We start from the raw sequence: 14,592 nt of genomic DNA, 5'->3' as shown, positions 1-14,592 counted from the left end.
TGCGTGAATCAGTGGGTGGGGCTAAACAGGCAGCGATGTAGAAGCAGGTGTTGATCTTCTTCTGTGGAGGCGGTGTTTAGCCACACTATTACATCATAGAGTCGCAAATTCCACAAGCTGTTGTTTTGGCAAACTGCCTTCAATAAAGCTGTTTTTAGACTAACAAGGAAGTTTTGAGTTCTGAAATTTACAGGACGTTTTTATAGCACATCAAGGGAATTTTGATTTGTCAGTTCATGACCCCTTTAAGTAAATCTTAAAAAATGTCAACTTACAGAAAGAAAAAAAAACTTTTAAAATAAAAACAGTATTTCCACAATAAAAATAGAAGTATTTTGTTTACCTGCATGTCAGTGAGATAATTAGTGGACATCGGCACACTGTTAAAATGTGAATATGTTGTTACATTTGTGAAAATATTAACTATTATTAAGTAATATTAATATAAATTATATTAATAATAAATTCAACTTTTGAAGGAAATAAATGTTGAAACAACAAAAGCACAATATAGGCAAAGCTACAGGTGGACCAATGGACTTTTAGAGTGTGCAACTTTTTTTTGGACAAGCAGTGTAAAGTGGGCTCCAGCACTTTCAGTAGGATTAAGGTCAGGACTCTGCTGACCAGTCTTTCAGAATTTGAGCCTAATGAATCTTGGCATTGTCATCCTGTAATATGGACATCGATATGTCTTCCGACATGGCTGTTTGTGAAATAAAAACTACACACTTGCTTCAGATAGTGTTAAAAAATTGTCGCTCCACATACAATATGCCAGAAACACTGCAGTAATGATTTAATCCTAAAATCCTAAGTATTTGTTCATTTAAATCCAGAATGCCAGGCAGTGTATTTTTGACCTTAAGCTTTGCCCTGGTTGACCTGGTAGTGGTGCATTACACTGAATGTCCGCAGGGTGGCAGCACATAACCTCTAACGGCGAGAGTGCTATGTCATGCCAAGTAAGTTAGGTTGCGCTCTTCATGCATGGTGCTTCAAGGATGATTTTCACCTGAAGAGATTTTCCTTAGTAACACCTGTCTTTTGACTTGGCATTTTAAAGCAATGCCTGAACAAGGACTGATTTTCACATTATATCTTTAAATCTAGATGAGCTGCATCAGTGTCAGCAGGCCAGGCTACAGCCCTTTTAATGGGTACTAAAGGGCAAAGGTTACTAGGTTGAATCGCTCAGTCTGGCCTTGGGTCTTATTCCATTTCACATTCATCAAGTTTGGTAGTATGTGAAGCTAAATTTAATCAATTCTAATTGATCCTATCTGTGTCCTGGCTGTGGCGCGTATTATGATATATTTTCAGAAAAGACTTTGGTTTGAAGCTGGCATCATCAACATCAATAAACTAAAGTGTACAGTTGACCACTTTGACAACTGAAATTAAAAGCGAATGCAGATTGTGCATAACCTTATTTGTTTACATGTTTGTTGTTACCAGTACAGATGCCATTGAATATAGTGGCGTAATAATTCATTCATCTGGCAGGTTCAATGGAGTAAAAAATATAATCAGATGTCTTGAAGATGTTACCCTTGTGTATTTCTGTAAGGCCTCACATGTGACATTACAGAATTGGAGAGAGCAATTATCTGTTTTTCTCTCACACCCTTTTATACAAGTGGCAAACAAATGTGAGAGAATATTTGTAGATCATTGTCTTTATTGAATTAATTATGCATATCAACATTTTGTGTGTGATTACTTTATTAATATTAGTGACCGACATTTCAAACAAATATTCTGAAGAAAATCCATTCAAAACAGATAAATTTCATACTGTATCTAAATGAAAAATAAGGCCAATGAAATTTTAATCAGCCCAAATTAATTGAAATCAAATAGAATAACAATAAATATACATATACAATAGGAAATATTAGATAGGAAATATATAAATGTGTGTGTGTGTGTGTGAAATAAATATCAAAATAAAATAAAAAAAACGTTTTACTTTTTTAATTTAAAATATAATAAATAATAAAATATTTACTTTTTAAAATAATTATATACTGAACAAAATTGTAAACGCAACACTTTTGTTTTTGCCCCCATTTTTCATGAGCTGAACTAAAAGATCTAAGACGTTTTCTATGTACACAAAAGGCCTATTTCGCTCAAATATTGTTCACAAATCTGTCTAAATCTGTGTTAGTGAGCACTTCTCCTTTGCCGAGATAATCCATCCACCTCACAGGTGTGGCATATCAAGATGCTGATTAGAGAGCATGATTATTGCACAGGTGTGCCTTAGGCTGGCCACAATAAAAGGCCGCTCTAAAATGTGCAGTTTTATCACACAGCACAATGGAGTGTGCAATTGGCATGCTGACAGCAGGAATGTCCACCAGAGCTGTTGCCCGTCAATTGAATGTTAATTTCTCTACCGTAAGCCGTCTCCAAAGGCGTTTCAGAGAATTTGGCAGTACATCCAACCGGCCTCACAACCGCAGACCACTTGTAACCACACCAGCCCAGGACCTCCACATCCAGCATCTTCACCTTCAAGATCGTCTGAGACCAGCCACCCAGACAGCTTTACAGCTTAACAATCAGTTTGCATAACCAAAGAATTTCTGCACAAACTGTCAGAAACCGTCTCAGGGAAACTCATCTGCATGCATGTCGTCCTCATCGGGGTCTTGACCTGACTGCAGTTCGTCGTCGTAAGTGACTTGAGTGGGCAAATGCTCACATTCGATGGCGTCTGGCACTTTGGAGAGGTGTTCTCTTCATGGATGAATCCCGGTTTTCACGGTACAGGGCAGATGGCAGACAGCGTGTATGGCGTCGTGTGGGTGAGCGATATTCCTGCCAATATCCAGCAATTTCGCACAGCCATTGAAGAGGAGTGGACAACCTGATCAACTCTATGCGAAGGAGATGTGTTGCACTGCGTGAGGAAAATGGTGGTCACACCAGATACTGACTGGTTTTCGGCTGATTTTGATTAGGCCATATTTTATTGATTAATTGAATTTTAATTGAATTTAATTTAATTTTGTATTGAGATTAAAAAAATGCTGTATTCCAGTAAAGAGAATCTAATTTAAAAACTCATTAAGAATGATTTGAAATCGCATCTAGATGTATTACATATACAGTATACAGTATTACAGATGTATTGCATTAATGACAATAAGGGAACTGTGCGTAACTGTCATGGCAATAAAAAAGAAGCCTGTTGTCTTTATGCAAAATGTACTGTGAGTTTTGTAAAATGTGAAATGTGACCTGACTGAGGGTCACCTAACCATCTTATATCGTATGACACATCACATTTGTCCCTGTGAACGATTTGGACTCCAATTTGTTGTCAAGACTCCAAAGCTTAAAACCGCTGTTTACCATTCTGAAAAATGAGATTAAATGAGATAAGGACACTGTCTCTGCGGTGTGTCCTTCCCTGTTGCTCATGACAGTTACAAGGTCTTCCACTGGCCGGCCCTCCTGCTCGGCGCTGCTGTAGCATTCATCTGTTTATTTCTGTTTTTCAGAACAAATGTACTCTTTCAATCATGTAGAGTCACAGCGGTCACAGCTGTGGCATGAACCACTACATACTGCAGTCTCTATGGGACAAAAATTATCTTCTGAGTTTCCCCCTGCCAAACGTGTGATTACACCCATGTCTTGTACTGTACCCTCCTTTTTTTAAATTTTCGTCTGCTTTACATGTGAAATTAAAGGGAATTGAGGCCACGCTCAGGGAACTCCAGAGTCTCACAAGAGTGAAAACTTCCCACATACCTCATTAACACCCACAATGGTGGGAGAAATATGATTTGTGTTTGTTCCCAGCAAAGCAAGTGTTGAAGACAGCTGAATACAGAAATGTAAATGTCTATCTTTTAAAGCGACTTTCCTACCTGTCCTGACAAAAGAGGTTCATTTTCAGAATTCAAGTCCTTAAAGGGTTAATTCACCCAAAAATTTAAATTCTGTCATTAAATACTCACCCTCATGTCGTTCCAAACCTGTTAGACCTTCATTCATCTTCGGAACACAAATTAAGATATTTTTCATGAAATCCGAGAGCTCTCTGACCCTTCATAGACAGCAACACAACTGAAATGTTGTGTAAAACAGTCCATGTGACATCAGTGGTTCTCGTATTCCACCATTATCAAGACTACCACAGCGCATGCGTGTTCTACGTCAGCAGCACCACGGGCATTCATTGTTTACATGCAGAGGGACTCTCGATAATGGCGGAAAAGGTGATTTGCAAGAGAATAATTCTTTAATACAGTTATTTTTGTTTTATTTGTGCACAAATTGTATTCTCATAGCTTCGTAAAATTATGGTTGGACCACTGATGTGGTTAATTTCCAGCGATATCGTCGCTTGATAACTTGATTGCACAGATACTAAACTGAACTGAGCTGGACGATGATATCATTGAATTCAATAATGAAATGCCTTTAACTGAAAATTGAGTGCTTAATCTTGTCATTTTACATTATTGACACTATTTTCCTATTTTGATATTGGAAAGTTGCTTTGACACAATCTGTATTGTTAAAAGCGCTATATAAATAAAGGTGACTTGACTTGCCGTCACATGGTTTCTGGGCCTGGGAATTCTTCAGTAGCATTGCTGAGTTCGTGTGCTTGCACTACTTATACACGCGATCAACCAAACCTCAAAGGCAACGTTCGGAGGGCTTTTTTTCCACAAATGGCGTAAAAAGACACATTCTGGCGATTGTGGCTATTTTTGATGAAAGACGGTGCATTTGCACAACTGAAAGCCTATTATTTGAAATATTCAGTATGTACAAGTCACTGGTGTTTGGTGTTTTTGGTTCAAGGTCTGCATTTAAAGTCACACCAGAGGTGTTCAGCTTGGATTAAGACTTTGCTTTCTGCAGACCAGTCAAGTTCTTCCACACTGACTGAATCCTTCGTTTCTTTTCGAACCTTGCCTTACACACAGAGGCATTGTCATGTTAAAATATTAAAGGGTCCTGTCCAAATTCCCTATATACAGCAAATGTAGGCCTATAAATTAATAAATATAAATATGTCCTCTTCAGACTTTTTCCAAAGGATGGAGCTGAAGGTCAGTTTGAAACAGTCCTGTATTCTCAATTTATTCTTAATCAAAGCAGATTTGTAAATATTTATAGACATTTTTTTCTGATGGTGTAGATACATAATGAGTAGTACAGTGTGGTCAGGAAAAACATTAGTGATAAAATGGAGGAGATGGCACCCACACATGATGGAATAGCTCTGAATATCTTGAACAGATTTATTCAAAATGCTTCCTTGGTACATAAAACTTTATTTTGTCAGTTCTGTAGGCTGTTTTGTCCTGGTACTCTAGAATTAGTGGCGTGATAAACAATGGGCTCTGTTAGTAATGACAACAATAAAGGGTCTTCCAGGGTTTGGCCACTAATTGCTCCATTATGCGAGATCATTCCAGCCTCCCTTTCTCCCTCATCTTCTCTTCCGTCCATCTCTCCCTCTCAGTTCTTTTTACTACAAACCTCTGCAGCCATAAATCAATTTAAGAATAATTTAATTGCACAATTAATTAGCATGTTGATTGCCGTGGTGCAATGCACCATAAATAAAAGCAGCATTGAGCTTCTATTGTTGCTTGAGTGGACTGAACTGAGACAAAATGAGAAGACATTTCCTAGAATCTGATGTCCAGGGACAATTATGCAGGAAGAAACAATTTCCTCATGGATTACATGCTATGCATCAGCCTGTGGCATATGCCATTGAATTATAGTGTCAGCACTCAATACATGCATGCAAATGATTTATCATGGAGGCGATGTATATGGCCACTTAGCTGCCCCAAGTTATTGCTTTTAACATTTATTGTGGCTGATAATGTGGTTGATGCTGTGAAATCATGCTTATATTGGAATGTGTATCGGTGACCATATTTATGTTGTCTTGCATTAGTGGTCAGTCAAGCAAATAATATCAGAGAATACATTTTCAAGTGCAGACAGTATACTGTATCTATGCCATGTTATAACAGTATTAAATGCGGTTACTGTAAAATATAGCTAAAAAAGTTTAGATTCATAAACCACATCAGTTTTTACTATTACTGTACATAACTATTAACTAATTATGGGAGCATTTACATATAAATGGTGTATTTCAACCAATAGGATTCAACTACTCACATAGTAGTGCCATATAATATGAATCAAAAGAAAACAAATTTAATTTTGCACAAAGTAAAAGAAGCCCATTTATAGGGCCATTAAAGATTTTGCATTATTTTCATAACAATTAAACATATTTCCCCCAGTTCCCATCACTTTAATGTGTATTGAACTTTTTTTTATTCCTATTTTTATTAATGTTGTTACAGCAATATGGCTTGTTTTCAGCATGTGACAGTAAAAAAATCATATATAATCTGCTTTGCATAAGAGTTGTGAAAATTCTGAAATGTAACCATAGTCCATAGTTTTAAAATTGAGATTTATGCATCATCTGAAAGTTGAATAAATAAAAAGTTGAAGTATTTGAAAATCTGTAATCTGGGGGTGCAAAAAAAAATAAAAATCTAAATATTGAGAAAATTTCCTTTAAAGTCATCCAAATGAAGTCATTAGCAACACATATTACTAATCCAAAATTAAGTTTTGATATGTTTACGGAAGGAAATTTACGAAATATCTTCATGGAACATGATCTTTACTTAATATTCCAATGATTTTTGGCATAAAAAAAAAATATAACCATCACTTCTGTCCATAATCCATAATAACACTTATTGTCATCCCCTGTTGTCCTCTCAGATTAAAATACATACATGTTCTTTTACAACTCTTTTGGACTGTTTTCACTTGTAAATGGTCCTCTCCTGATTCAGATTAGATTACTTCTTCACTGGAAAAACTATTTTATGGATGTATGACTCGTATTTTAGCCAGAAGCAATGGTTTTTGGGAAAACAAATAATTATTGTGAGGTTTTTTGTCATTTGTTTGGACTCTCATTCTGGTGGGACCCATTCATTGCAGAGGATCCATTGGTTTCCAATGAAGGAACAATCTCATCTACATCTTGGATGGCTAAATTAGCTTTTGTAGGTGAACTATTCCTTTAATGCTCCTAAAAATAAGTATATGTTTCTTTAAATCTGTGACAATTTTGTGGTTGTTAATGCCTATATAAACATTTGAATAAATATAAAATATTATTATTACACATTACTGCTGGACTGTATAATGCCTGTATATGTGGAAAAAGTGTCAAACACAAGCAATTATGGGTAACTATGAAGAGTTACTGAAGCCTCACTCATCCAAACACAAGAAACAAACCTGCAGCACAAACAACATTTGCATAATTCTTTTTATTCACTATTATTGTTCTTTTATACTTTATTATTTGTTTCTTTGTTTCTTTTTTTTTTTTGGTGGACATCCTGTAAAATCAATCCTGAAGCCCTTATTTGGGTTTGTTGTACATCGTCATAGCTGAACAGAAGGAGGACTGGAGCGGAATGGACCCCTTTAATCTGTCAATCAGCCTTACGTCTTAAAAAGTGATTTAGTTTTTTTCTTTTTCATTGTCTCACAAAGTGTACCTCACATAGTATTTACACATACAGTGGACAACGTCCACTCAAAATGACACCAGATTAGAAAGATTCTGCTCTTTTATAGATTTTCTTTTCTCTCTTTTCCGATTCAGTTAAAATTTGAGTTTAGATTGCGCTGGATGTAAAATGACTCTTTCTGCACCAAAATAAAAACTCTTTTCAATAAATACCTTGCAGGAAACAACTGTACAATCGTACACAGTGTTTGACTTTGATATATTTTTGGAGCATGTTAGTAAAATTTAAAATATAAGAAAGCAAATCAAATGATAATTTATCAAAAACCCAAAGGAACAAATTCATGCATATTTAATGTTACAATATATATATATATATATATTTTGTCCATAAAAACTGAAAAGTGGCATGATTGACGGGCCTTTTTTTATTTACATTGCTATTGGCACTGTTTATTTTTTCTCTGAATCTGGAATGAACGTTATGAAACACTTAATGCAGCACGTCAGTGCAACACTCTCATGGAAAGAAGGATGCTTGCTCTAAAAACTCTGGATTACATCCTATTTTAGGCAAAGGGAAAACAGAATAAAAAGAAACAAGATTGATTCCTAGGGGTCAGACAGCCAAAAATAAACTACAGTGTTAATGTGAGTAAAAAAGCCATTTGACTCCATATTCAGACAGCGGCAGTTTTCACCTTTGGAGCAAAACCAAATGACATCATTATTTTTTTGTTGTTTTTCTTTCTCTTGGGATACTTTTAACCTCTCATTTACAATTGTATTTTCATATAAATCCTTTATATAATCTCCGAAAGCAGCATTACTTAAATCAGGCAAATCAAAGACCCTATAAAGAAAGACAAAACTGAAAGGAACAGTTCACCTAGATCACAATTTTATCATCTTCTCACCCTCATGTCACATTAAAGCTGTATGACTTTATTTCTTCTGTGGAATGCAAAAAGAGATGTTTAACAGAATGTTCACGCTGCTCTATTCCACTCAATGCATGGCGACCAATGGCTGTTAAGTGCCAGAAATGTCAAAAAGTACTATAGTAGCAGTCCATATAATCTATTCCAAATTTTATGAAGTCATACAATAGATTTGTGTGAGAAAAACACTCAAATTTAAGTCGGTATTCACTGATAATCTCAAATCGCATTCATCTTCAAGATGTGCCATATGACTTGTGTTATAGCTTTAAGACTTAATGTAATATTTAAGACTTAATAATATTGTTGAGGGACAGTGTGCTATTGCTTTTCTAAGCCATCAGAATTAGTCTGGATGAAAAATGGGCCAACAATAGTTAATTAGTATGAATAGAGGAACCTGAGGGACAACAATTTCACAGGGCTGGACTCTTTTGCCACTAAGAAACCAATTAGATACCATTCCATTCAAGCAGAAACTGTTGTTAAAGTAGCTTTTTTCCCCACAGATCAGTTACACATTTTCAATATTTTGCACATTTAAAATAAACTTCCAAATGTCTGTTCAGTAGTTCGTTTAACAGAGTAGTTTATTTAACAGACAACACAATTTTACAGTGTGGTACCGCAAATGAAGTGATGAAAAGCCATTTTTCTACCAAATTTCTTTTTGTAAATTTTGTGAATTAATGATAGGGTTTAAAATTCTATCAAATTTCTGGAAACCTTCCAAAATTTTCCTAAAGTTTTCAACATTTCTGGAAAGTTTCCGGAAATTTTACGCCCCTTTGCAAGTTCCCGAACATGATGAATGATGGGATATGCCTCAAATACTGCTCTGAAGTGATATTAGAGACAGTGTGGATTTAGTGTGCATCAAGGGCACTGAGCTTTGGCATTTTTCTGACCTCGGACAGTCTTGCACACTTACTTCCTGTGACATGCACACACTCTTCTGTGGCAAAGACCACGAGTGTGGGTATTGGGACAGACCCAAAAACTCATTCTTTTCTTCCCTTGAGAAAAGAGTGCACTTAATTGTTTTGAACTTGCACTTCAAATTTTAAAAGTATATTTTTTAAATAAACTATTCCTGCAGATAATATAATATTAATGAAATAAAAGGCCTCTTTAAGTGTACTTAAAGAGAGTAGACTTTCATGACTCTATTTCTTAACACACTTAAGTACTGTACACTTTTAAAATGTGAACTTATAATAATAATAATAATATCAATCAAATTAACATCATTTTAATCATCTTCTGTCGTGGTTCAACTGTAATTTGTGTAAATTCACCATTTGAATATGTGCATATGGGTTTAAAAGATATTCCTTAAGTGTCAAATTTTAAGTTATGTTTATGGTGATTTTGTCATTTTCACCTTTCACTGTCATTGTATGTAAAAGAGAAGCATGAACATTCTGCTAAACATCTCCTTTGATGTTCCACGTAAGGAAGAATGTCATTTCATTTTCATTTGCTCATGTGTTTTGGAATGACATGAGCAAATGAGCACATTTTCGGGTGAACTATCCCTTTCATGGACGTTAAGGAGCTCCTGCTGTTTGTCAGGGAAGAGAGGAGCGGGGAGATCTGTTTCCAGTGTTTCCATGTCAAACATGGGCTTGACAGCTGATCCCGAAGTCCGTTGTCTGTGAACAAACGTAACGATGGTGTATGTGTGTGTGTGTCTACATACTCATATGTTCAGTGCAAACACATTTATACCAACCTTGTAAAATCCTCTTTGACCTTTATGTTTTGACATTGATAAATCTAGCAGGATGGCAGCATGTAGCCCTTTCCTCGGGGCCTCAATTGAGCTTCCTGTTTCAACAAGCGTTTTTGAGGGCACTCAGATCCATCGGCAGGCGGGTCTTGTCTTCGGCAGGGTTTTTTTCCGTATGACTCGCCCGCCGCCCCTCTCCCCCATCCCCTCGTCCTAGCACAGCCCAATGTACTTGAGATTGTTTTGGATGATCACGTCCGTCACCGCGTCAAACACAAACTGGATGTTGCTGGTGTCAGTGGCGCAAGTGAAGTGCGAGTAGATTTCCTTGGTCTCCTTGTTGCGGTTGAGGTCCTCAAACTGCCTTTGCACATACACGGCTGCCTCCTCGTAGGTGTTTTGCCCCTTGTAGTCGGCGAAGCAGACCGTCAGTGGTATACGCTTGATCTTCTCGGCCAGCAGGTCCTTCTTGTTGAGGAAGAGGATGAGCGAGGTATTGGTGAACCAGTTGTTGTTGCAGATAGAATCGAACAAACGCAGGCTCTCCGCCATACGGCTCTGTGAGGAAACAAAAGACATGAAATGGTTAGTTGAAGCGCTAACAAAAGGGATCATGGCTCTCTCGAGAGGAAAACCTCTGGAGTTGATGAAATCAGTGGCCTTTAACCTTGAAGGGAGCAAACAGGGTACCGTAGTATTAAGTTCCCAGAGACGCTCTAGATCTAGATGGGCTGAATGTCAGTGGAGATGACTCAGTGTGAGGACAACAAATCACCACAAACTGGGACATTCATTGTTGTTGCAACAGGGGACAATGTGCTTTAGCTCGCACAAACTCACCATTTACTGTTGCGTACTCAGGCTTATTAATTTGAACAAGCCTCTAAACCTAAGTATTAAAATTATCTTCTTTCACTGTTTGTGCTTCATGAATGATACCTCGGATTGTGTGGCTTGTTGAGGAAAAAGTGTTATTACTTTCTAAGCCATCAGAACTACAATTTTCCCTTGGCAGGCAATAAAATGGGTCAAAAATAGTTGACGTGCAGAGAAAGAGGAACATGAGGGGCAGGAAGCTCATAGAGACATTGGGTTGGACTCTTTCGACTCTTACAAACATGTAGCAACATTTCTTCAGATGGCATAAAAATGTTGTAACCTTTGCAGGTGGATTCATGAATCTGTGAATCATTCGTTTCTTCCCTAGGAAAAAAGAAGTGTACTTAATGTGCACCACCTAGTTGAAAGCATATATAAAAAACGGTACTTGTAGATCATTTCAAAATTAATAATATTGCTGAAATAAAAGTCTAGTTAATAAGAGAACAGTTACTTAACACAGTTAATACACTACTTCTATGTGTACTTTGTAATAATGTCAAATATTTTTCTTTAAAATACATTTTAAATAATTTACAAACACTTAATTTGCTGTGTTGACTAAGCACTTGATTTTATTTTTAACTGTATGTGTTATTCGATATTACATTTAAAGTTAATATATTTCAAATATACTAAATTACAACATCATGACAAATGTGTAATTACAAATATATTTAAATACATGACATACAAATTTCAATAGACATGACATTAAAGTATATAAGTTTACCGTATATTTTGTCAATACATTTGGTAGTAAATTTTAACTATATTTCAAAGACAAAAGAAATAATTATGAAGTTACATATAAATATGTACTAAAGTCAATACCTAAGTGGGTCAAAAAAGTGTAGCTTATTGCATTTAATGTAAATTTGAACTGAAATACATATGCATTTAATCGCAATTAACGTAAAAATGTCTGAAAACGATTTCATTTTTACTCATGTATTTTCTTTTACGGTATTAATTATTTACTTATTTTCTGTTATTTATTTTTTTTAAATGATGTGCATTTTTTCTTCAGGGTTTCGAAGCCTTTGTTACATTATCTATTTCTGTAAACACTGAGTATGGCTCAATCATCAGTCAATATTTAGTTAGATAAACCAGAACATAACAGGACCCACTGCAAATAATTGTCCCTTTCTGCAAAGAATAAATGGCATAATAACCAAAAATAAGATTAAAAGCCGAACACGACAAAATCCCTAAGAGAAACAACAAGCAAAAGCAGCTCACAGAATCATGTTGATTTCAGCAAGCATCATATGGCCAAGCAAGGTTATTAACCTCTATTTCTCTAGCCCCGCTGAGTTCCCTATCTAATTCAATTAGTCACCTGCCCATGTTCAATTACCTTGCTGTGTTTGCCAGGGTAATGCCCATAAAACAAAGGCAGGGGACAGGATGTAAATAACACCCGTGAAATGCGCAGAACCATTTTGCTGGCGACATCAGCTGAGCCTTTTACGATACCATCATCCGTCCAAGTAATGCATTTGAATTCCCCAAAAAATGCTTTCTGCAAATATTTCAATGGTTATAGTGTTTACTAAATACTACATAATCTAGTTTAGCTGCATAGGTAAGAAGACTATAAGACACAATTAAAGAAGGCACATCAAGTCACAGGATATATACATGATAAGCACTAAGCAGAGTTACTGATTATTCGATATATAGCGTTTACCACATTTCATTTAAGTGGTTTGTGTGCTCCCCTCCCACAGCGTGAGCTGCAATGGCTGCAGGCACGTGGTTGGGACGAGCAGCTTGTGACCAACGGAGGAATCTGATATGAAGACTGGGCCGCTGTTTGAAAGGTTACACAAAACATCACCGTGCTTTAAGCAAATCACAAGATCATCTATGAGAGCGAGAGCGGGTTTCACAGAAACATGAATAAAATCAGTGAAGTATGTGAAAATGATGAAGGAAGAGTTGGAAAGACCTCATCACTGAGGCTCTTTCAGAATATTAGTCTCCTTCTTCTGTCTTAGTGCAGCACCAAGGTTATTCTGCTGGTCCTGGAGCAACATTCCCATCGACCAATCAGACGCAAGGGTTAGGTTTGAGATTTGAGGTTGAAACCCAGGGGTTTTCAAAATTTATGCCAAGAATCATCAAATATGACAATTCTCTTGTGATGGACCTTTCCTAAAGCATAAAGACAGCTACATATTTTCATGTATAAATACTCATTTGTAACATACACTGAATAAAAATGGTGTTGAAACAGTATCACAAATATTTACAAAGAAACAGTGACTACTGTACCATATTGAATAAAACCTGAAATTTTATAGGACTGAAATAGCGTGTTGTAAAATGTACTTCAATAAGCTTTGTTTGATTTAAAACTTAGATTTTTTTAGTTGTATAGATGATAGCTAGATCAATTGCGCTTTTCACAGTAAATGTCAATAAAATCAATTCTTATGGTTAAAAACTTGACTGCAAATAAAATAACTGAATAATCTGCCAATTTCAGTCTTAAAATATCATAATAAAATTACTGTGTTAAACAGTTACAAAATACATTTTGAATAAATTATCTGGTAACACTTTACTTAAAGCCTTTATGTATAATGCATTAATTATGCCTTGTAATGCACCTTATAATGCATTGTACAAGCTCATGAATATTTGCAACCACAGTTAATACAATGTAACACTTATCAATTCATTGGTACACTATGCATTTTAAGTTTGGCTATAATTATTTCCGACAAAATATAATGTATTACAATGCAAATTATGAATCATTTTAATGCATTATACCTTTTGATAACTCATATGCATTATATATAAAGGCTTTGTAAAGTGTTACCAAATATTAAAGGGATCATATGACAATGCAAAAAAAAAAACATTATTTTGTGTTTGGTGTATTATTTTCCACATACCGTACATTATTGTTGCCTCACCTTTCTGAAATGCGTAGATTTTTACAAAGCTTACTGTTCTGAAAAGCGAGGTGTGCTCTGATTGGCCAGCTATCCAGTGCATTGTGATTGGCCAAATACCTCAAGCATGTGACGGAAATGTTACGCTCCTTACCATATTTGGAAACACACGTCTCCACAACATGGCGGCAGTGGCAGCAACAATACTATAGCGAGAATAAAAGTTATGCATTCTTTCTTTATGTAAACATTTGGGCGGTGTTATGCAAATCTTCCCACATAGTGATTTAGATTTGTGGGGTCGTGTTTTAATGAGGAAGGCATGGACGAGTCTTGGCTTTTATAAAAAATATCTCTTTGGGTTTGAGACTTTAGTCTTTGCAACTTTACGGATCTTATATACGCACAAACAGCTTGTAACACACCAAAGACAAGAGAAAACTTAATTGCATCATATGACCCCTTTGATAATAGTTGAACTAAAAGCACATCGTTGAGGAATATGTACATAATTGAGTAATCCTCCATGACATTCAAATGTAATCTTTGAGAAATGGTGCA

General features: G+C 35.9%; 1 protein-coding gene across 2 annotated transcripts in view; it reads right to left on the bottom strand.

Moving 5' to 3' along the window:
- Positions 1-8,029: 8,029 nt before the first annotated feature.
- The window catches only part of LOC306865541 (guanine nucleotide-binding protein G(z) subunit alpha), a 43,584-nt gene continuing 37,021 nt past the window's right edge, over positions 8,030-14,592 (bottom strand). Inside the window, exon 3 of one of the 2 annotated variants that reach the window (XM_079410223.1) lies at positions 8,030-10,798. In XM_079410223.1, the coding sequence (XP_079266349.1) occupies positions 10,454-10,798 (345 nt within the window). In that variant the 3' untranslated portion in view covers positions 8,030-10,453. The remainder of the gene's footprint in view (positions 10,799-14,592) is intronic. The other variant, XM_079410222.1, reaches the window with a different exon arrangement.

Source organism: Barbus barbus, assembly GCF_936440315.1.
Source record: "Barbus barbus genome assembly, chromosome: 47".
NCBI classification, from domain to species: Eukaryota; Metazoa; Chordata; class Actinopteri; order Cypriniformes; family Cyprinidae; genus Barbus; species Barbus barbus.
Note: the sequence above shows the minus strand (reverse complement) of the source record. Positions and strands in the feature narration are given on the sequence as shown.